Genomic DNA, 18,278 nt, shown 5'->3' with positions numbered 1-18,278 from the left:
TTTAATTTTTTTTTTTCCAATTCACGTAAATCAAAAAATACAATACAAAAAATTCAAGCCCGATTTACTTGAAACAAATCCTTCATTTCGGTAAATTCAGTAAACGAATAAACAGGAATGTCATCGATCTGTACAGGACTCGAGGCGGTAAAGTAGCCCGCAATCGATCGAGAGACGGAGGTGAGCGTGCTGTTCCACGCGGTCGGCTGGACGGCGGATTTTAAGCGGACGGTGGTGTCGATCCAGGGGTTCTTGTTCAAACAAACACTTTCGCCACCCTGAGCTGGCTGCGACCGACGGACTTGGACAGCCTTCATTGTGTTTTCGCCAACTGCTCCGAGAACTCCAGATACGGTCGACGATAATAACGAGAATCCATACTGAGTAGCGGTCGTGAATTTGTCCACTGTCTGCATAGTAAGCGGCAGAGACGTGTCGACATTCTCCCGGTTCTCCAAAAACGAAAGAGAAATCGTGGCAACAGATACATCGGTATGGCTGGTGTTAGCCATACCGGCATCTTCAGTAATCAGAGACAAATCAAGAAGCGGGTCGTGCTCATTGTAAGGCGATTCGAATTCGACGTCATCGTCAGCAGCATCACATTCCAAAATCAGACGGCTGTCCGCTACAGTCGGAACCATGACCTCGTCAACAGAAACACAATTGCTGGCGGGCGGATCAGCACCGCCAAAGATGGAGTGTACTGAGAGCGAAGTCTCAGTAAATGGGCCCGAGCTGTCCACTTTGGTAGCCGCCGGTCTGGATACGCCTGCGGACGACTGATCGTCAACAACGATGGATTCAACCTCGTTGTTCATGTTGTCGGTAGTAAGTGGTGTTGCTTGGAGTTGTCCATGACTCTCATGAGCCATGACAGTTTGACCGAGTCCTTGGAAGGGCACCAATGCTTTTTGAATTAAAATCGAGTCGTCAAGAGGCTGGACTGTGGCCGCGGATCGATAAGACTGCTGACCAAACTCGTCAGTAGTCATTGCACTGCCGGCGCTGGTCTTTATATCAGCGTCGCTTGATCCGTCGTCTTCATGGTCTCGGTCCAAATAGAAATCGACAGGCTTGCAAGAAGGTTTGTCTTTGGAGAAAGAGGCAGCAAGAACGGTGCTCTTGTAAGTAGTGCCGCAATTCGCTTCATCAATTACGAGCTCGGTACAGTCCGTGGTTTCGGCGAGGGCAACGGGCACTTGCGACGCGCCGTCCCTATAAAAAGAAACTGAAAAATGAATTGGTCTAGAAACAACTTCAGACTTTATTTCGTCGTTCGCCGAGCAGGACTCGGCGACTGTCCAATAGTTGGTGGCAGAAGCAGCAGCGAGAGAAATGCCAGTAACGTCAGACTCAACAATTAAAGAAGAACAGTCGGGCACCTCAATCCAGTAAATCACAGGCAGATCAGGGAAAATATGATCGGCAGGAAGAGGTCCGTATCCGCAAGTACCGGTCTTCTTGATTAGCGGGGTCTTGCGAAAAGTGTACCAGTGGACAGCTTCAGAAGAATAGTCTGAGTCACACGGAAGAGGTAACATAAGTGGATCAGTTTCAGATAAGTACTTGGTATGCTCGGTCTTGATCGTGAGCGCACGTTTTAAAGTTTGCATCCACTTCTTGCTGGTGGAAATTTCACGGTCACGGTCAGCCTCGTGGGCTGTAAGGACATCCTGATAGCACGTAGTAACAACAGGAAAAACGGGGTTATTAACAGTAACAATCTCAACAGGGTCAGAAAATACAGAAACAGGCAGAGAGGTCTTTGATATAATTGCTTCAGATGCGAGTTCGATGGGTGCGGGCAATGCGATTCCGACTGGGGCAGCAGCAGGTGGGGGAGTCACAGGTCCGCGTTTGAATTGCTGTTTTAAATTAAGTATTAGTCTGTATTAACAAAAAATGGGCTCACAATTTTGGAGCGCTCTCGTGTGGTACCGAAAGACTTAACCTTCACCGTGCGAGTGCGATCGACAAAGCGATCAAAGATTTGCTTGCCGGCGGCTCTGTGCGAGCCGGGCGCAGCGGCCTCAGAACGGCTAAAGAATATGTGCTGTAAAGTATTAGACTACCACAGTTTAATACAGAAGATCAAGTAGTACCTTAACGTCGTCGTTCTTGACGGAATCAATCTGATTTAAGTTGTGAAGTTTGTTGCCCTGGATGAGTTAAGTCTGATTTCACCGCGTTTTCTTTGTTAAACGTACTTACTTTAGAGACAAATAAGTCGCAAAAAAGAGGTTTAAATTCTTTAAAAATCATAGTTACAAACTAAGCAAAGCGTACTGTGGAGAAAATAAGGAAGAGGAGGCATGTCCGTATGAGCATTCGTTTGAATACAGCCCGGGGCATTATATGAGCCGCAGTTATTGGGGCGTACATAGGCAAGTGCGGCTCGAGTCGCACAGCTTAACTGCTCAAAATGCTTGCCATTATTCTTGCTTTGTAACTCACTGCAAACAATTACGTCTTACAAACTCGAACTTCGTTCACTATAAACACACCACAAACAATCACAATTAAATCTGCTTCGGCCAAAACACGTCTCCCCAATTCTTAAAAAACCCACCCTTGTCGTATATGTTCACGATCGATTCCAAATCAGGTACTTTTTCGACTTTGACCATACCAGGCGGTATAAATCTGTTCGTGTCGTTGTCGCTGTACACGTGAATGTAAATCCGTCGTCCGGAGTTTTCTAGTAATGGTCTCGACTGTGGCGATGTCGGGTTTCTGGCATGTACCGAGCTCACGGCTTCACCGTCACTTCCACTGCCTGACCCGGTGTCGTATTCAAAAGAAGAGGGATTTCCATTTTCGTACACGTACAGTAAACCTGACTCGACGGCCCACTGCACCTCAACCCATTTTTCAGATTCGTTTGTCGTCACGCCTTGGTGGATGAATAAGATATGCTGAGCCAAAAATGCAATGACGAGGGGCAGGAGTAGTGTCGAAATCATGCACAGAGAGGAGACGGCTGCGGTCCAATTTTTTGAATGGATCAGTCTCTGTAAGGACGTGTTAGTTTGGTTTGCAAATACGCGATTATTACATACCAGCCATTTTATCCCGTCCGCCCAGTACCATTTTGGAGCATCCGCGTAGCCTTGCGGGAAGTATTGGCGCAAGTACTCACCGTGTAAGACCATTCCTGTTAAGTACGATCCGTATATCAGCATTGCGAGGTTGCTCGCTACAAAACCGAGGAAAAAGCGATAGTTGTAGTACCCGATGCAGTTATTAATCCAAGCGCCTGAGCTCATTTAGCAATTGCGTCTTAGGACAAGGTATCATACGTACAGTGATGATCCATCCGCGCAACACAATGCTTACAAACGCTGCAATGTTTGCTTCTAGCTGGTTTGGGAGTGTGACATGTCCAGCATGGCTGTTGGTCTTTGTAGAAGATAATGTCATCGTACTGAAACTCTTTCAAGAAACGAGATACGTTTGATGCAGTGATAGTGCCTGGATCCGTAAAAATAGCAAGATAAAGATAGAAATAGGGCTGGAATGCTAATGGAGGAATAAATATTCTTGACTGTCAGCACCGAAACAGATGTCAATGGTTTTACGTACCTGTGAATTGGACTAGTGATATACTGCCACGCATCTTTGAAAAAGAAAAACAGCGAAACAGTAAGAATAGCAGAGTAAAATATCTAGACAAGTCAGTCACAATCTTACACCGTCAGCGATTAAGGATAGTACCACCACAGCCCAGTTCTTGTCATTTACTAGATGATGGCCATATCCACCAAGCCACTGACTAAGTTTTCCACCAGTCAAAACATAATCTATTCTACCTAGTTTCTCTGGTACTTTTTGAGCCAGCAGGATATGTGCCCTTCCAACTAAAGTTCCCCTACAAACGGTTAAAGTTAGTTCAATCAGACTTAAAGATACGTACTTAAATGTTGGAAGACGACCAAATAGCACGATGAAGACTATAGTAGAAAATACGACTATGAACGTGACGACATAGTGAAGAGCACTGAAATGCATGTTGAAGTTGATGGGCTGTTCTTCAGCGTTACGACATGAATACGATGTAGTTCAGTCGAAGGTCAGTATAACAGCAGTAATGAAACAACAAAAGCACTTCAGCTGATACTGAACTATGAAACCAATTCAATTGGCAGTAATTTTTGATTGAGAGTAGAAAAAGTCAAGCCGTCGAAATGGGAGATTCGGCACTTTACTCCTGAGTTTCTGACACAATTTTCATCAATTTACTCTTCACAGCTTCACTGACTCTAAAATGACAGCAAAGGGGTCTTCATTACTGGTAAAAAGACTGTATAAATGTCAATTGACCAACAAATCATGCTACAATTCAATCAAAGCATACCATTCGTACGATCATCTCAGCTCTTCACCATACTCTAGTGCCCAAGCACAAGTTCTTTCTGCTGCTTTAAAGCATGTGCCAGAATACGGATTTTCAAAGGAGAGTTTAGTCAATGGATGTCGGGATCAGGGCTATACAGATTCTACTCATGCCGGGTTTCGAAATGGAGCATTTGAACAAGTCAAATATCATTTATACATTGAACGAACCAAATTGGCAGGGCTGAAGGCCAAGATCGATGAAGAAGAAGGTTCTAGTATGGAGAGAAAACTAAGAAGATACTGTGTAGAGAGATTAAACGGAAACATTGGAGTACTTGAGAGATGGCCTGAGGCTATAGCATTAATGGTGATGCCAGACTATGCTCCACAAGCTATTAAGGAATTAGCCAAATTAAGTGATGAAATTCTGTTTCTGTCTGGTGATAAGTCTTCTGAATTTGACTGGTACACGAGACGTGCTAGTCTTGCTGCTGTGTATTCTGCTACAGGTACGATGATGCGTTGATTCGTCTTGATGTTTTAGACTAATATGACAGAACTATACATGACTCAAGACAAATCACTAAATTTTGAAATGACATGGGGATTTTTGGATCGCAGATTAGCAGAAGTTCAAAAGGCAGGAGCAATGATAAACGGACTTTCTACCTGGGCTGGGTTCACGGCAATGGCAGGACTAAATGTACTACGATCGCAACTCGTACGACGTTAAAGAAAAAAATCGAGATGCTTCTTGTAATGTATATAAAATGCAATTTGAACCAACGAAGTCTAACTACTTTTTGCTCTTGACTCCACCTTCAAACCCAGGTCGTTTTCGCTTCTTTGATGGCGATTTGCCTTTTGATTTCTTTGACGACTTTCCTTTCTTTTGTTCTTTTCTTGCTGCAATGTTTTCTTCTCGTTTCTTTTGTCTGGCTTTGATTCCCTTGGCCACGTTTTCTTCTCGTTCTTTCCATTCTCGTGCTGATTTCTTCTTTTGCTTTTGCAGTTTCTTTAAAGACTTTCTCAGTAGGTTGTCGTCATCCTTAACCTTTTCTCCTTCAGCTTGCTTGATTGCCCGTTTCCATTTTTCCTTCTCTTCGATTGACGCTCGTTTGTCCTTGTCCATGCTCGCTATTCTTGCTCGTTTCGCTTCGACATGTTTAAGTTGACCAAGAAGGTCAACCGGTCCTTTCCTTCGCTTCTTTGCTTGTATCTCTCCATTTGCTGTAACTTCCTCTCCAGATTTCAATGCAAATTTAGTAAATATCGTGCTAGACGTGTCAATCTCGGGTTCTTTAACTTTGGACTCGGTCTTGACTGATAGACTATTGTTTGATTCCTGTTCCTTTTTAACTTCAGCTTCAGCAGCCTCCCGCTTTCGTTTTAAAGATTCCTTTCTGGCTTGATCTTTCATCTTTCTCGCCTGTAGAATGGCATCCCGGTTTATAGGTGCACCTGGTATTCCACTCCCCGGTGCTTTTCTCTGAGCGCGTAAAGTCTGGATTTTTTCTTGAAGACGCCTACGTAGCTCGTCAATAGGCGGTCCAGTTTTTGTCACAGTATCGTCTTTTCCATCATTCGTATTCGTACTTGATCTTTCTGTTTCTGACCCAGCTTCAGACGACTGTGATGAATGCAAACCAGCCGACGACGACACCGAAGACTCTTCCTCTTCCGCTAAACCCTTCATTTTCAACTCGAACTTCTCTTCTTCAAGATCTTCGTCATTTTGTAAAGCCGCTGGTTTTCGAGTCATTTCGTTGCCTCGATATTTTGACGGTTTCTCGAAGCAAAATTTAATTTTTTTTGGTGAAAACTCCCAATTTTTGGTTCGCTTTCTGTTTTGGTGTAACTTTAAATATAGTGCGGCTCAATTTATTTCTTCGAAGGTCAGCATTGCTCGAATGAAAAGGAGTATTTAAGTCTTTAATGGGTCCGAAACAGTCGGACATTTGATTGGAAGAATACAAAAAGTTAATGGCGATAGTGGAACTTGTTGCATCGGAATTGACCGAATGGCCGCCTTGTGCACTTGCATTTTGTCCACTCGACAGTCGGTTTTTGGTTGTGGGAACTTATCAGCTCGAACAAGACGGATCCAGACATGGAGCACTCGTTATATATGACTGTTTTAACGATAAATTGTTCGTTTATTGAAGCTCAGTTTGAATGGTTACTAACATATACTAGAAAACAAGTCAACTCTGTAAATTCTGCTGATTCTTCTATTCTGGATCTGAAATTCTCTCCACATGATGCTTCATTATTAGTATCAGCTCATTCCACAGGGAAAATATGTCTATGGAGATGTATAGTAGACGACGACAAGTTAAAAGTTGACTTAATCACGACATACAAAGTTGCAGACTCGTCTGGCATTTTGGCTCTCTCTGTCTGCTTTTCCATTGCTGACCCTACAAAGATCTCAGTCACCTTATCATCTGGAGAATGGAAAGTTGTGTCATTGACAAGCACCAAAATGCCGTCGTTAATAACTGCTTATGCTGCACATAGTTTAGAAGCATGGACTTCGGCCTTCAGCAGCAACGGCTCGGTTCTGTATAGCGGAGGTGATGACAGTTGTCTGTCAGCATTCGACCTTCGCATGGACGTACAAGTTTGGAAAGACTCGCGGTCACATGGTGCTGGAGTGACGGCAATATTGCCGTTTCAAGGCAACGACATGACGTTATGGACAGGGTCATACGACGAATCTCTACGGATGTGGGACGTGCGAGGTACGTACGGGCGCGGTAAAGTAGTTGACGAACTGCCGTTGGGAGGTGGAGTATGGCGGCTGATTCCGTGCACTGCTTCTGACATGCAGACCGATGTGCTTGCTTGTTGCATGCACGGCGGTTCAAGAATACTTTCAAGTGCGGACGAAGCCACGAAATGCTACGTCGATGCCTACATTACTGATAACCACGACAGCATGGTCTACGGCGGAGACTGGACACCAGACGGCGAGAGCATAGCGACCTGCAGTTTTTACGACAAGAAATTGAACTTCTGGTCTGTTTCATAATAGAAGGACCCTAGATTGTAATTTATTGTACAGTATTGACATCATTTTTGACAAATTCATTGTCGCAGTCAACTTAAACAATTGTCTCGAGCTCTCTGGCGTACCCAAGGGTATTTTCTATAATATTCTCAATCGGAATTCCACTACTCAGAGGATCTGCCGTGACGTTGGGAAAGTAAATCCGGCCTTTCTCAACAGTCCATCCACGCTAAATCATATTAGCACCATCACCATATACAGTAACAGAAAATGCAAAGTGCATCAGGGTCTACATACATGCTTAATGAAACCTGCCAGATCTTCATCTGAATCAAAAAATAACAAGTGTTTCGCGTTCACAAGTGGAAGCGATGGGTAAGCCTTCTCAGAACAAGTGCCAATCTGACTTCTGATAGTGTCAACCAGGATCTTCTTTGTTAGCACGATTCTCCTCAGTATAAAAACCAGCCATACATCAGTAAACAATGCAAACTCTTCTGTTAAAACCTCACTGGTCTGTGTAGTAGCTTTCCACACTTTATCATAGCTACCCTCCATCAGCCACCGTTCGAGCATCACAGGATAGCGAATATAAACATCGCTATCTGCCTCATCTTCCAACGTCTCAAGTTCAGTATGAAACTCGGCAATGTCATTAGTCGAAAGCAGCAGCAACAGCTTCAACGCAATAAGTTTCTTCTCATTCGATGAACTCGGTTGTATCTTATCCTTCAGCGAATAGAATGGACTCAACTGGGACAAGTATCGGCTAAACATCTCATCATCGCGTAGAAATATCGACGACAACGCGCCAATTTCAAGGATATCCCTCGCTGTCGCCAACAGACTTAAATCAGACGATGGAAGAGGCACAAGCAGGTTGAGCTGTGACAGTGTGATCTTGAGTGCCGGCAGTAAGTTTGCGCATTTCTCATAATCTTTTGCTGCAAATGCTGCAGACAATTCTTGCGCTTTTGATTCGAACGATTTGGCTGACATTTGTTCACTTTAAAAGGTATGAGATCACTCAATCAAAGTATCCATCCACCTTGTTCCTGATTACTCTGCGATGCTACGACATTCGACACTGTGATACCCTAATCCTAATTATTGAATTACCCGGCTGTAGTCTACCACTTCTCTTCAACGATATTTTCTTCTCACTTTTCTTTTCTACTTTGTACGTCAATTTAAAGTAAATTCTGGTCTTTGAAAATGTTATGCGTCTGCCCAGAAGTTTGATGCTGGCTGCTAAACGCGAGTCGCCAAACTTACTGCTTCTGTTACCCGAACTTCGCGAACTTTCATCTGCTCGTTCTGAACTGAGATGGATCACTGACCATGTCCATGAAAAGGCAGCAGATGCTGTTGGACGTGGTATTTTTTTGCAGAAGCCGCAAATAAATCGCATGATTTTTAAACTGTGCTATCTTAGAGGAGTGCGTGGAGTCCCACTCCAGTATCTTCTCGGCAATCAACCATTCGGGGAGTCACTCGATATACTCTGTCGACCTGGTGTTCTTATCCCACGATGGGAGACTGAAGAATGGGGCATGGCTCTTTCTCAAGCAATCAAACGGCATCATCCGTTTTTTGTCAAACCGTCTGTTTCTGGATCCAATTCTGTTTCTGATTCAAACTCATCCGTGGCTGATGATGTGATCAAAGTCCTGGATTTGTGCACAGGCACAGGTTGTCTTGCTTTGCTGTTGGCCCAGCAGTTGCAACCGCCGGCAAAGCACTCGGTACAAATCACAGGTGTCGACATCTCACCTACTGCTGTTGCTCTGGCTAAAAGAAACAGATTGCGAAATTTCGGGCAGATTGACCATAATGTGTCTGTAACGTTTTTGCAAGATGACGTGTTCACGTTCCACACCCCAGACGAATATTTTGATCTTGTCATAGCGAATCCACCGTACATCTCAGAGGAGCACTACAACTCTTCGTACCACGTCTTGCAGTCCGTCAGGCGCCATGAACCGAAACTGGCGCTTGTAGGCGGTGTAGAATTCTACGACAGAATTATCGCCATCGCGAATGCAGCCCATGCCAAAGCTGTCGCGTGCGAAATCGCAGACGAGGACCAGCTCAGAGAAATCCAAAGCACTTGTTTCTCAGACACATCTGATGTATGGAACACAGGCGCTATGAGAGACTCGGCTGGGGTTATCCGTACATTCCTCGCCTGGCGCAACGATTGCAACAAAGACTGGGGCTGGATGAGCCAACTGTTAGATATAAGCTGATTCACCAAATAGATACACCTGCACAATAAATTCTTTCCCACTAGTTCCCGACTCGTATGAGCCCTCCTCCTTCACGGCGTTCATTTGTGACGACGTAACTGATTTCATTTTTATTGGAATTCGGTATAGTTAAGGTTTCAAGACCTTTGTTCACACTGTGTCTTGAGCTGGGAGAAGATTAAGATTTGGAATTTCAAATAAGCCGGAGCGTTCGCCTGATTTGTGATAGGGTCTGCTTGACGTAGCCGAATTCTACATTTTGACTATGTCAACACCTGCTGTTACCCAAGTTGTAAAAATTTTCTACTGGTTGTCAAAACAGACTTACTGTCAAACAGTCACGAGATTAACTAGAAAGCATCTATCGCCTTTCGGTACCTGTACAATCAAATAATTGATAAACTTTTCGCCACCTTTACAGCTTTACATAATAATCTCGTTCTCGACGTCGACCTTAATGTCCTTATGCGGAAGCACGACACAGTTTTGAATGCGCACCTCGTCGCCGACCGCAACGTCTGTAGCCAGAATAGACACGCTCTGGACACGAACACCGTTCTTGGAGGTCATGGCCAGGTGGTCGACAGCTGTAATCGGACTGCCTTCGACACGTGCCCACGCGCCAACCTTAACGCCACGAGCAAGGATAGAGTACAACACAAATGCGTCGTGCTTGACCTCAGTGTCCTCAAGCAAGATGGCTTCCTTGACACGCGCGCCAGCCGCGATCTTGGCCCGCGGACCGACAGACACGTTCGGACCGAGCTTGGCTGTCGGATCGACCGTCGCGGTCGGGTCAATATACACCGGCGGCACGATGAAGGCGGATGCGCGCGCCAGGTTCGGCGCGTAAATATCGGTCTGAAACAGCTTCTGCAGATACAGCGCGTTGGCGGGGACAGCGGACCCGGCGGTCTTAATCTGACGCCAAAACCCACGAGTCTCATACACATAGAACCCGTCGGCCTGGGCCAAGCGCACAAGAATGTCTTGTTCGAGTCGCAAGATCTCGGCTTCCTCGTCGTCGATAGGGTCAGCGCGAAACTGCTCTGCACGAGCGCTGCGGGCCGCACCAATAACGTCGAAAATCGAGCGGTCAAACAGATACACACCGCCGTTAATCAGGTTTGAAATGTGCGACTGCGGCTTCTCGACATAGTGCACAACTTTTTTAGTATGCGGGTCCATGACAATGCAGCCAAAGTTTGACGCAACTTCCGGATCAACTCTCGTCCCCAGAATCACGGCCTTGGCTTCCTTCTCCTCAAACATCTCAAGCATCTCGTTTAACGGGAACGAACAGCACACGTCTGCGTGAATCACAAACAGTCGATAAGGATTGCCTCTTAAGATGGCATCTCTGAAATGATACAGACCACCGGCAGTACCAAGTGCGCGGTACTCCCGCAAGTACTTGATCGTGAAATTAGGAAACTCTTTAGCCGAATCAGCCAAAAAATCCTTGAACACGCTGTCATCAAAGAATCCAATTAACAGAACTTCCTTCAACGTTGGCACTTTAGACAGAGCCGACAATGCATGTGACAAAATTGGACGACCCGCGACAGGAAACAAGACCTACGAGTCATTAGTCTCAACGCCGGATCATTTAATAGCATTACGGTCACCTACCTTTGGGACATCGAGACTCAAAGGTCGAAATCGAGTACCTCTAGTTCCACCGCCGACCTGTATAAAGAACAAATTAGCCCCCAAGCAACTCAATTAAGTACAAATAAAACCGGCATACAAGAATAACTGCCTTTGAAGCCATTTCTGCTTGTTTGGAGTATTGAAAAATGTGTGTGCGAAGTTCAATCTCAGTTGGCATTGTCGATCCATGTTGTCACGTTGCTGCAACCAACTGTCTATTTAAGCCCTAACCCTTAATTACCCGGATACGGAACGTGAGGCGAACGCGTCTAACTTGTGTTTACGCGTCATTTCCCGAATAGGAGTAATCATAATAATACGGCTGAAACACTCCGTAACATTTAAGTTGTTCATCTATAATTACATTGCAATAGATTTTCATATTTGGTTCTTATAAAATTTGCATGCCACAACTAGTCAATTATGGCGGACGCGGCATGTCAGCGTCTGTTCCGCGTTGTAACAAAGGGCACATTATTCCGAACATCCCTTGAAATAAGCGTGATGTAAAAAAGATTATACTTTTCCTAAAACTGGTTAATGATTTTCACAGAAAACCATAAAAAACTAACCAAGAACAATCATAAATTTTAGGTTTACGTCAGATTCGCTACTGCTTTCTCCCGAAAAATGCTGCTCGTCAACAGCAGCACACAAAGTCGTACTTTTCCAGCCCTAACCATGTTAACATCTTCCCTACCAAGCTTCTGGATATCTGCATACCCAAGACTGCGAAAAATTAAAGTAGTCTGGACTTGACGAGAAACAAGTAATAGCATGCTTTCCTTTTTTCGACGGCGTAAATATTTTAAAGTACGTTAGTATCTGTGGTCGCATATCAAGATATTCCGGCATAGCTATAGACTGCGACGTTGAGACCGATTTTGTCGGTGTTTGAACCGCGCGGGGAGAAGCACCAAATGGAATGTCGGCGTCAACGACATTAGACCGCACGGACATGTTCGTCGTAACCCCACCTGTCACATCAGACTCTTGCACCAACTCATTCACGCTATTGTCATCGGAAAAATACATCCGGTTCATGGACATGGACAAATCATTATCCGGATCTTTCGTTGAAAGCGAAGTCAGCCCGCTAGTCTTGGCCCTGTGAAGATAAACGCCCATTTGCAGGACAGACTTTCGTTGCCTGACTTTTTGAATGTAAATGTTCCAGTACGAGCCCGCGTACCAGATCGTGTCACTATACACCCGTTTATCTTCTCGCAACTTTGACACGTTTTTGAACTCAAGTGAAAATCGGTAAGGCGCAAAAGAAGTCCACCCGACACCATCTCCGTCGCCACCAGCTTCGTGATCGCTACTCTTTTCGGACTTCTGTTTTGCAAGCGCAGACACTGATGCAACACCAACCGTAGTCTCATCAGTAGACGGAATGATAAATCCGCCTTTATCTTCGGGAAGCGGACCTTTATTTATCAATCCAATACTTGCTTCATTTGGAAAGCAACCCAGTACCTTCTGTTTAAGTGATAAACTCGCCCATACTGCATCCCGAAGCGTTTTTTCACTCACCACACGATTCAAGTTCACATCTCTTAACCTGTCCAATATTTGGATCTGTTCAAAAGTGAAGTGGACATAATGAATCCCAGTCTCCATGACGTTTTGCAGCGGCTCAATACCAAACATCGCACTCTCGTAATCTGTGTTTGAGTCTGAAGTCTTGACTGCGTCGTTCTCGTTTGCCAATGGGGTTGCGTCTGTCGACGACTCGGCTGACGAATCATTATGTATAATGTGCCAGTTAATCAATTCAATCACAAACATGCACCGTTCCCATTCTGTTGGGACAAAAAACGGGTTGCCAGAAAGAATCTCTGCGGCCACTGTCGTTGGGATCGAGCACCATCCCGATATTCCCGTTTCCCATCCTTCGCAGTACAGAATGTTTTTGCAGCTATTTATTATTCGAGAACTGGCGCTGCCATAGTTACTGCTCATTGCAAAGTGAAATACAGTAGACAAGTTCACGACACTCAGACCTTGAATGATCCTGTCCACACTTGCTTCTACCAGATCCTGCATATCAAGATAGCTAGCAACCGCTAACAAAGCCCTTGCATGCTGCTCTTCAACTTCTGAATCATAGTGTCCGTATAAACGTGCAAGCGCTATCTCAAAGGCCTCGATTGTCATGTTTGGATCATTGAGAGACAGATCAAGTGTTTCACACACTGAATCTTTCCACGGCCCCGAAAATAGTGATGAGAAAAACGGCGAACGGTCAAGTATCAAGCGATGTAAATTATATTTTTTGTTGAAAGCGCTAATTGTGATGTCACTACACGCACCCTCAAGAAACCCACGAGTGTACAGAAAGTCAAATAATTCATTCAGTCCGTCTGATCTGGCCGGATGTTGACTTGAAAAAGCTGTAAAGTTGTCGCCAGTCACATTTCTTCCTTCACGAGCTGCAATTAATCGTGATAAAGTACTAATAGGAGTCTTCAAGGCCGAAGTCGACACTGAGCGCCCAGAAGGTGATGATCGAGGCGAGTGTGCGAAGGATTGTGAAGAATGATGGTCCATTTCTGCTGCTATATACTAATACTAATACTACTAACCAGAAAAGTAACCTATCGCACCTTCAATTATAATATACAGAGCAATCAAGACAGTATTAGAAAAGTTTTGTGTGTAAATCTTGAAGAGACATGTACAGAGATGATGCTCCAGATGATGAACGTGCGGCTGAACATCGAACTCCCAACTTGACTGACTTAACTTGTCTGTAAGGCTAGTTAACTGCTTCAAATAATCAAAATATATCGTCAGTAAGAAGTCAAGCTGCTTGTGGTAAATTTTGTTGCTAAACAAATACACTTTACTTGTTAATGGCGACTTACGAACGTGAGTACTGATCAGTAGATTTAGAACCTTGTTTGCTGACTCGCCAGAGGACCATAACATCTCCCATTCGTCAGCGAGAGACCGTGAATCTGATGGCGAGCGTCCGACGTTATTGCATTTGAATCCTCAGTTGAATGAGTTTTTTGAAGGAAGGTCGACCAGTACTTCTGGCGCAGATGCGGTGCCCAACAGTGAAGCATATCGAGCGTTTGCCGAGTACGTAATACTGTTTACACTCTATTATAATCTAACTTTCGCAGAGCGTTCACACAGATGGGAGACTCGCAGATTTTAGAACAGTTATCGTCGCAACTGCTTGAGGACGCATTACATCCGCCTCGTCAAGCGGACGGCGTATCGCAGGAGTTTCTCGACGGATTAGACAGAATTCCCAAAAAGAAGTTAAAAAAGGACGATACTTGTGCTATTTGTAGTACACCTTATCTTGATGGTTCGTTGGATGCTGTTCAAAATGGTTGTTGTGGGACTGACGATGATGCAGACAGATATCCACTCGTCGTGAAGTTACCCTGTAATGATTTGCATCATTTTGATTTGGAATGCATCGGACCTTGGTTGAAACTGGTAGGCTTTCATATTTGATTATGCAATCTCAGTACTGACAGCACCGACAGCATGCAACATGTCCACTATGCCGAAAAAACCTGTTGGAGAAGAAGAAGCCTGTGGTCATTGTAGACGATGAAGAGCCGTGGGATGATACATTTGGTTAGATGAATAGCATATTTGATAATTTTAAGTTTGGCAAAACTACAGACGCAAACATTTCAATCTGGACTGGTGTCAACAAATCGGGCACAAAGCAAGATATTCTTAACCTGTCCCTCTCCCGTTTGTTGTAAACTTGCTACTCACAAGAATGGATTCACTCAACCAAATGAACGACTTCTCTCGGCTAAAGTACGAAAGTAAATGCACTACTGCTCTCTGTTGTTTCAAGCGTTAACATCAAAGCAATACTTCGCTACTTGAGCAAGTACCAATCCGACAAAGACGTCGACTGTTACAAATACCATTCCTGGGCGATTGCGACCGTGCGCAGACTGTATTTAGACAAATCTTATGGTCTGTGCATCCAATTTTGCCAGCAGCGACTGGAACAACAGTCGAAGAGTCTGTGCTGCCCTCGAATGACTACTGCCTATCAGCTATCTAGAGAGTTTATTGCGACTGGCGTTCGCGACTCTAACGTCCCTGATTACTTTAAACTGTGTTATATGCTGTATTGACTGTTCTGTACTTCTGATTGCGTTTGCTGACGAAAGATAAGATATCATGCGCAGTCCCATGCAGAACTAGGTCGCAATGCCGTTGCGACGACTGAGGCTGCACATGTACTAATATTATTGCAGTCTATGATTGCCAGAATAAGAGACGATCAAGAGTATATTGCACAGTTTATACCTGCCAAAAGAGAAGCGCTTTTTGAGCATGTGCTACATTTACTGGCCACAGTGACTAAATTTATTGTAAACGCGGTTTTCGAGACGAGGGTATATACTAACAGCGAGCAGGTGCTTAAAACAGATGCATGGATTGCAAAGAGTTATGAAGCAACTCCGAGTTTAGAATTTTATTGTGGAATGACATTCGACAACGTCTATGAAGCAGCTCAGTCTATTTACCACACCGTGACGTCTGACATACAGCACGCATATATCTTGCACGACTACGTGAAGTGTTTATTTTTAGGTTCGTTCGCTGTAAACCTTGCACGATCAACACAAACCCGCAAGCTGGAACACTCAGCGTTCTTTCCCCGCACTTCCTGCATAACACAGATAACTCAATACATGGACACCAACGAAATCGTCAGCTTTTGGAAAGCTAGACTGTACATCTTGAGTGCCACTGCTTGCCTATTCGAGCAAGACTTTGAACTAGCACTCGTAAAACTCGGGGTAGTTATAAACAGCTTGAATAGCATTGTGACTGCAATCGAAGAAAAAAATTTGCTAGCTGGGAGCAGGTTGTCTCTCGTTCATGACGACTATGCATCTGTGAGTGAAGACGATCTGAAGCTCGACATGTTTGAAATACTTGACTATTTGATTTTAGAGACAGACTTGCGACGACAAGAGATATCGGGCGAGATAGTCGACATCAAACACATATGTTCAATACTGGCTACTGTCCGGAGAGCGATGGAAATTAGCAAAATGCAATACTGTCAGCAAATTATGGCGTCTGTGAAATCTGAGGGCTGAATGATCTGTATGAATGAGTCTCGCCGTTACTGCCTTTTTGTGCAAATTTCTCAACTGCTTTGTAGTAGGACAAGTACGACTTGCGCAACTGGACATACTTCTTGCCATGCTTTGCAACTAATTGATCCATAACTTCACGTTCATCAGACATCAAACCTATGTCGTCCATAGCCGTAAACGTGCCTGGAATATCGTTAGGCACTTCTGTAGTTTGTCAGCATAGTCCTCTGATGGAAATTAGTCGAGTACGTACCGAAATTCTCAGTATCAACCAGATCGTGTTCGAGTATGTCCGCGGCCAGAGCTAGATTAAAACTAGTTTGATGCAATATCATGAGTAACTCTTCCTGTTTAAGACCGTAATTGCCTTCCCACCTTCGTATTAATCCAACTAGGGCTTTTTGATCGTGTACGGTTTTCTTTGGTGGTTCCAAGTGCGACAGTATATCCATTTTCTCAAAGTCTTCTAAAGCCAATGGAGGTGTAGATCGTATCGACTCAAAATAAGTTTCCTTTCTATCGTCGGATTGACTCGAGGCTTCTTCAGCGTTGTGTTGAACGTCCGATTTATCCAACTCAGTCGATAAACTTGAACCGTCTTCAAACAACAGCTTTGGTAGTGTGAGAGATCTGATCGGCGTACCCTTGACTGAAGATTGCACAGTAACAGATTTGGGAGAAGACCGTTTGCGTTTGAGTAAGTTTACTTTTCTGGCTGAAGTTGCTGGAGAAGACTCTCTTTTATGTTGCAGTGATTCTGTAGCCAGGTCAAATTTCGTTTTGTCAATGCTCGACTCTGTCTCTAGCTCGTAATTTTCAACACTTGACGGCATTGGAGAGTCTTGGATTTGAGGTGCTGCCTGTGCAATTTTCATTGCCTGACCAGCATTTGGCGATTCTCGAGCTGAACTCTCTGGAAGCTCCCTTTTAAACATTTCGTATTCTGTATCAGGCGAAGCCGATACATGAGAAAATAATCTTTCTGATTCAGGCGACCGTGATGCGGGAATACGTGTTTGATCTGGATCAGGGGAGGTTGACCCTGAAACAAGTGTTTGATCTGGATCCGGAGCCACAGATTGCTGCAGAACAGACTCATGTGAGATATGAACAGATTCTTGGCTTGAATCAGGCCATGTCTCAGATGTTGCCGCTGGTGATGCGAACATATGAGACTGCGTCTCACTTAGATCATTTGCATTTGGTTCAGGAGCAACTGTTGGCTCCAAATCTGGCGAGACCTGGGCAAGCATTTGATCTCTATCACGCGAAGCAGCGGCTAATGTTTGGTCCACATTCTCAGGTGTTACCGATCGCTCCTCCAAATATTGGGAATCTTCAACTGCCTGCGAATGTAAACATCTACCCAACATTAACTAGCCGTAATAGTCTACCTTCTCTAATACCTGCGTGTCAATATTTAGATGGATTACAGACTGCTGGTCATTCCCGTCTTCTTCGTATTCTTCATCATCGTCATTTTCAAAGTAATATTCACTCATATCCTGCAGCCTGGACTCATTGACACTGTCGTCAATGTAACTGTAATGATACCTGTCGCGTCGTAAGTCAGTCTTTGATCGTTGTTTCCAATAAAATCCTACTTCTGAAACTCATCAGTCGCGTCAAGTAAAGGGTCAGACACACGTTTATCTGAAATAATGCGAACGTTCTGCCTAGGTGCGCTTACACAGAACCCTCCATGTTTCTATCGATCACATTAACCCACGCCGCTATACAAATTGGCAAGAACCACATACAAATATTAGACTTCCTAGTCGTTCTTTGTCATCAACAGTCAGCCCACTCGCAAGATAAAACTTCAATGCTTTTCCGCTGGCATCAACAAATATTTGAGCCGCCATTGCTCAGATTTTGCCAATCTATTGACGAGTGGAAACAAAACAAGATCAAACGTTAAGG

The 18,278-nt window shown here is 44.4% G+C and overlaps 12 protein-coding genes across 12 annotated transcripts; 5 read left to right on the top strand and 7 right to left on the bottom strand.

Annotated features, from left to right (window-relative positions):
- Positions 1 to 5: 5 nt before the first annotated feature.
- On the bottom strand, positions 6 to 2,291 carry V1512DRAFT_260910 (uncharacterized protein). The gene is made up of 4 exons (XM_066915953.1): positions 2,215 to 2,291; positions 2,106 to 2,162; positions 1,916 to 2,056; positions 6 to 1,868 (listed from the first exon to the last, which is right to left on the bottom strand). The coding sequence occupies exons 1-4, from the start codon at positions 2,263 to 2,265 to the stop codon at positions 54 to 56; spliced, it is 2,064 nt and encodes a 687-aa protein (XP_066772033.1). The 5' UTR covers positions 2,266 to 2,291; the 3' UTR covers positions 6 to 53.
- Positions 2,292 to 4,291, bottom strand: V1512DRAFT_260909 (DHHC palmitoyltransferase-domain-containing protein). Its single transcript, XM_066915952.1, has 6 exons — positions 3,917 to 4,291; positions 3,718 to 3,871; positions 3,586 to 3,668; positions 3,307 to 3,542; positions 3,063 to 3,259; positions 2,292 to 3,014 (listed from the first exon to the last, which is right to left on the bottom strand). The coding sequence occupies exons 1-6, from the start codon at positions 4,009 to 4,011 to the stop codon at positions 2,523 to 2,525; spliced, it is 1,257 nt and encodes a 418-aa protein (XP_066772032.1). The 5' UTR covers positions 4,012 to 4,291; the 3' UTR covers positions 2,292 to 2,522.
- Positions 4,140 to 5,103, top strand: V1512DRAFT_132631 (COQ9-domain-containing protein). The gene is made up of 2 exons (XM_066912969.1): positions 4,140 to 4,847; positions 4,896 to 5,103. The coding sequence occupies exons 1-2, from the start codon at positions 4,268 to 4,270 to the stop codon at positions 5,069 to 5,071; spliced, it is 756 nt and encodes a 251-aa protein (XP_066772031.1). The 5' UTR covers positions 4,140 to 4,267; the 3' UTR covers positions 5,072 to 5,103.
- On the bottom strand, positions 5,090 to 6,150 carry V1512DRAFT_260907 (surfeit locus protein 6-domain-containing protein). The gene has a single exon (XM_066915951.1). The coding sequence runs from the start codon at positions 6,098 to 6,100 to the stop codon at positions 5,135 to 5,137; it is 966 nt and encodes a 321-aa protein (XP_066772030.1). The 5' UTR covers positions 6,101 to 6,150; the 3' UTR covers positions 5,090 to 5,134.
- An 88-nt stretch (positions 6,151 to 6,238) lies between these two features.
- Positions 6,239 to 7,448, top strand: V1512DRAFT_236639 (WD40-repeat-containing domain protein). Its single transcript, XM_066914126.1, has 2 exons — positions 6,239 to 6,488; positions 6,535 to 7,448. The coding sequence occupies exons 1-2, from the start codon at positions 6,322 to 6,324 to the stop codon at positions 7,370 to 7,372; spliced, it is 1,005 nt and encodes a 334-aa protein (XP_066772029.1). The 5' UTR covers positions 6,239 to 6,321; the 3' UTR covers positions 7,373 to 7,448.
- V1512DRAFT_260905 (SAC3/GANP/Nin1/mts3/eIF-3 p25 family-domain-containing protein) lies at positions 7,360 to 8,394 on the bottom strand. The gene is made up of 3 exons (XM_066915950.1): positions 7,826 to 8,394; positions 7,649 to 7,780; positions 7,360 to 7,580 (listed from the first exon to the last, which is right to left on the bottom strand). Exons 1-3 carry the CDS (start codon positions 8,348 to 8,350, stop codon positions 7,446 to 7,448), a joined length of 792 nt encoding a protein of 263 aa, XP_066772028.1. The 5' UTR covers positions 8,351 to 8,394; the 3' UTR covers positions 7,360 to 7,445.
- A 177-nt stretch (positions 8,395 to 8,571) lies between these two features.
- On the top strand, positions 8,572 to 10,019 carry V1512DRAFT_236633 (S-adenosyl-L-methionine-dependent methyltransferase; the record flags this gene model as incomplete). The annotated part of the gene is made up of 2 exons (XM_066914125.1): positions 8,572 to 8,728; positions 8,789 to 10,019. 2 exons carry the CDS (start codon positions 8,572 to 8,574, stop codon positions 9,598 to 9,600), a joined length of 969 nt encoding a protein of 322 aa, XP_066772027.1. The 3' UTR covers positions 9,601 to 10,019.
- Positions 10,020 to 10,023: 4 nt separating this feature from the next.
- On the bottom strand, positions 10,024 to 11,374 carry V1512DRAFT_270539 (nucleotide-diphospho-sugar transferase; the record flags this gene model as incomplete). Its single annotated transcript, XM_066917610.1, has 3 exons — positions 10,024 to 11,178; positions 11,233 to 11,289; positions 11,351 to 11,374. The coding sequence occupies 3 exons, from the start codon at positions 11,372 to 11,374 to the stop codon at positions 10,024 to 10,026; spliced, it is 1,236 nt and encodes a 411-aa protein (XP_066772026.1).
- A 184-nt stretch (positions 11,375 to 11,558) lies between these two features.
- V1512DRAFT_236628 (uncharacterized protein) lies at positions 11,559 to 14,287 on the bottom strand. Its single transcript, XM_066914124.1, has 3 exons — positions 11,977 to 14,287; positions 11,826 to 11,928; positions 11,559 to 11,780 (listed from the first exon to the last, which is right to left on the bottom strand). The coding sequence occupies exons 1-3, from the start codon at positions 13,804 to 13,806 to the stop codon at positions 11,770 to 11,772; spliced, it is 1,944 nt and encodes a 647-aa protein (XP_066772025.1). The 5' UTR covers positions 13,807 to 14,287; the 3' UTR covers positions 11,559 to 11,769.
- A 113-nt stretch (positions 14,288 to 14,400) lies between these two features.
- Positions 14,401 to 14,861, top strand: V1512DRAFT_206028 (uncharacterized protein; the record flags this gene model as incomplete). Its single annotated transcript, XM_066913375.1, has 3 exons — positions 14,401 to 14,578; positions 14,630 to 14,712; positions 14,763 to 14,861. The coding sequence occupies 3 exons, from the start codon at positions 14,401 to 14,403 to the stop codon at positions 14,859 to 14,861; spliced, it is 360 nt and encodes a 119-aa protein (XP_066772024.1).
- On the top strand, positions 14,691 to 16,452 carry V1512DRAFT_132580 (uncharacterized protein). The gene is made up of 5 exons (XM_066912968.1): positions 14,691 to 14,712; positions 14,763 to 15,056; positions 15,103 to 15,370; positions 15,419 to 15,617; positions 15,663 to 16,452. Exons 2-5 carry the CDS (start codon positions 15,008 to 15,010, stop codon positions 16,353 to 16,355), a joined length of 1,209 nt encoding a protein of 402 aa, XP_066772023.1. The 5' UTR covers positions 14,691 to 14,712; positions 14,763 to 15,007; the 3' UTR covers positions 16,356 to 16,452.
- On the bottom strand, positions 16,406 to 18,243 carry V1512DRAFT_275270 (uncharacterized protein; the record flags this gene model as incomplete). Its single annotated transcript, XM_066917820.1, has 6 exons — positions 18,116 to 18,243; positions 17,960 to 18,063; positions 17,750 to 17,909; positions 16,609 to 17,701; positions 16,454 to 16,559; positions 16,406 to 16,409 (listed from the first exon to the last, which is right to left on the bottom strand). The coding sequence occupies exons 1-6, from the start codon at positions 18,218 to 18,220 to the stop codon at positions 16,406 to 16,408; spliced, it is 1,572 nt and encodes a 523-aa protein (XP_066772022.1). The 5' UTR covers positions 18,221 to 18,243.
- Between the last annotated feature and the right edge of the window lie 35 nt (positions 18,244 to 18,278).

The sequence above is a fragment of the Lipomyces arxii genome (genome assembly GCF_038497795.1).
Source record: "Lipomyces arxii strain Phaff 12-163 unplaced genomic scaffold V1512scaffold_5, whole genome shotgun sequence".
Lineage (NCBI taxonomy): Eukaryota > Fungi > Ascomycota > Lipomycetes > Lipomycetales > Lipomycetaceae > Lipomyces > Lipomyces arxii.
Note: the sequence above shows the minus strand (reverse complement) of the source record. Positions and strands in the feature narration are given on the sequence as shown.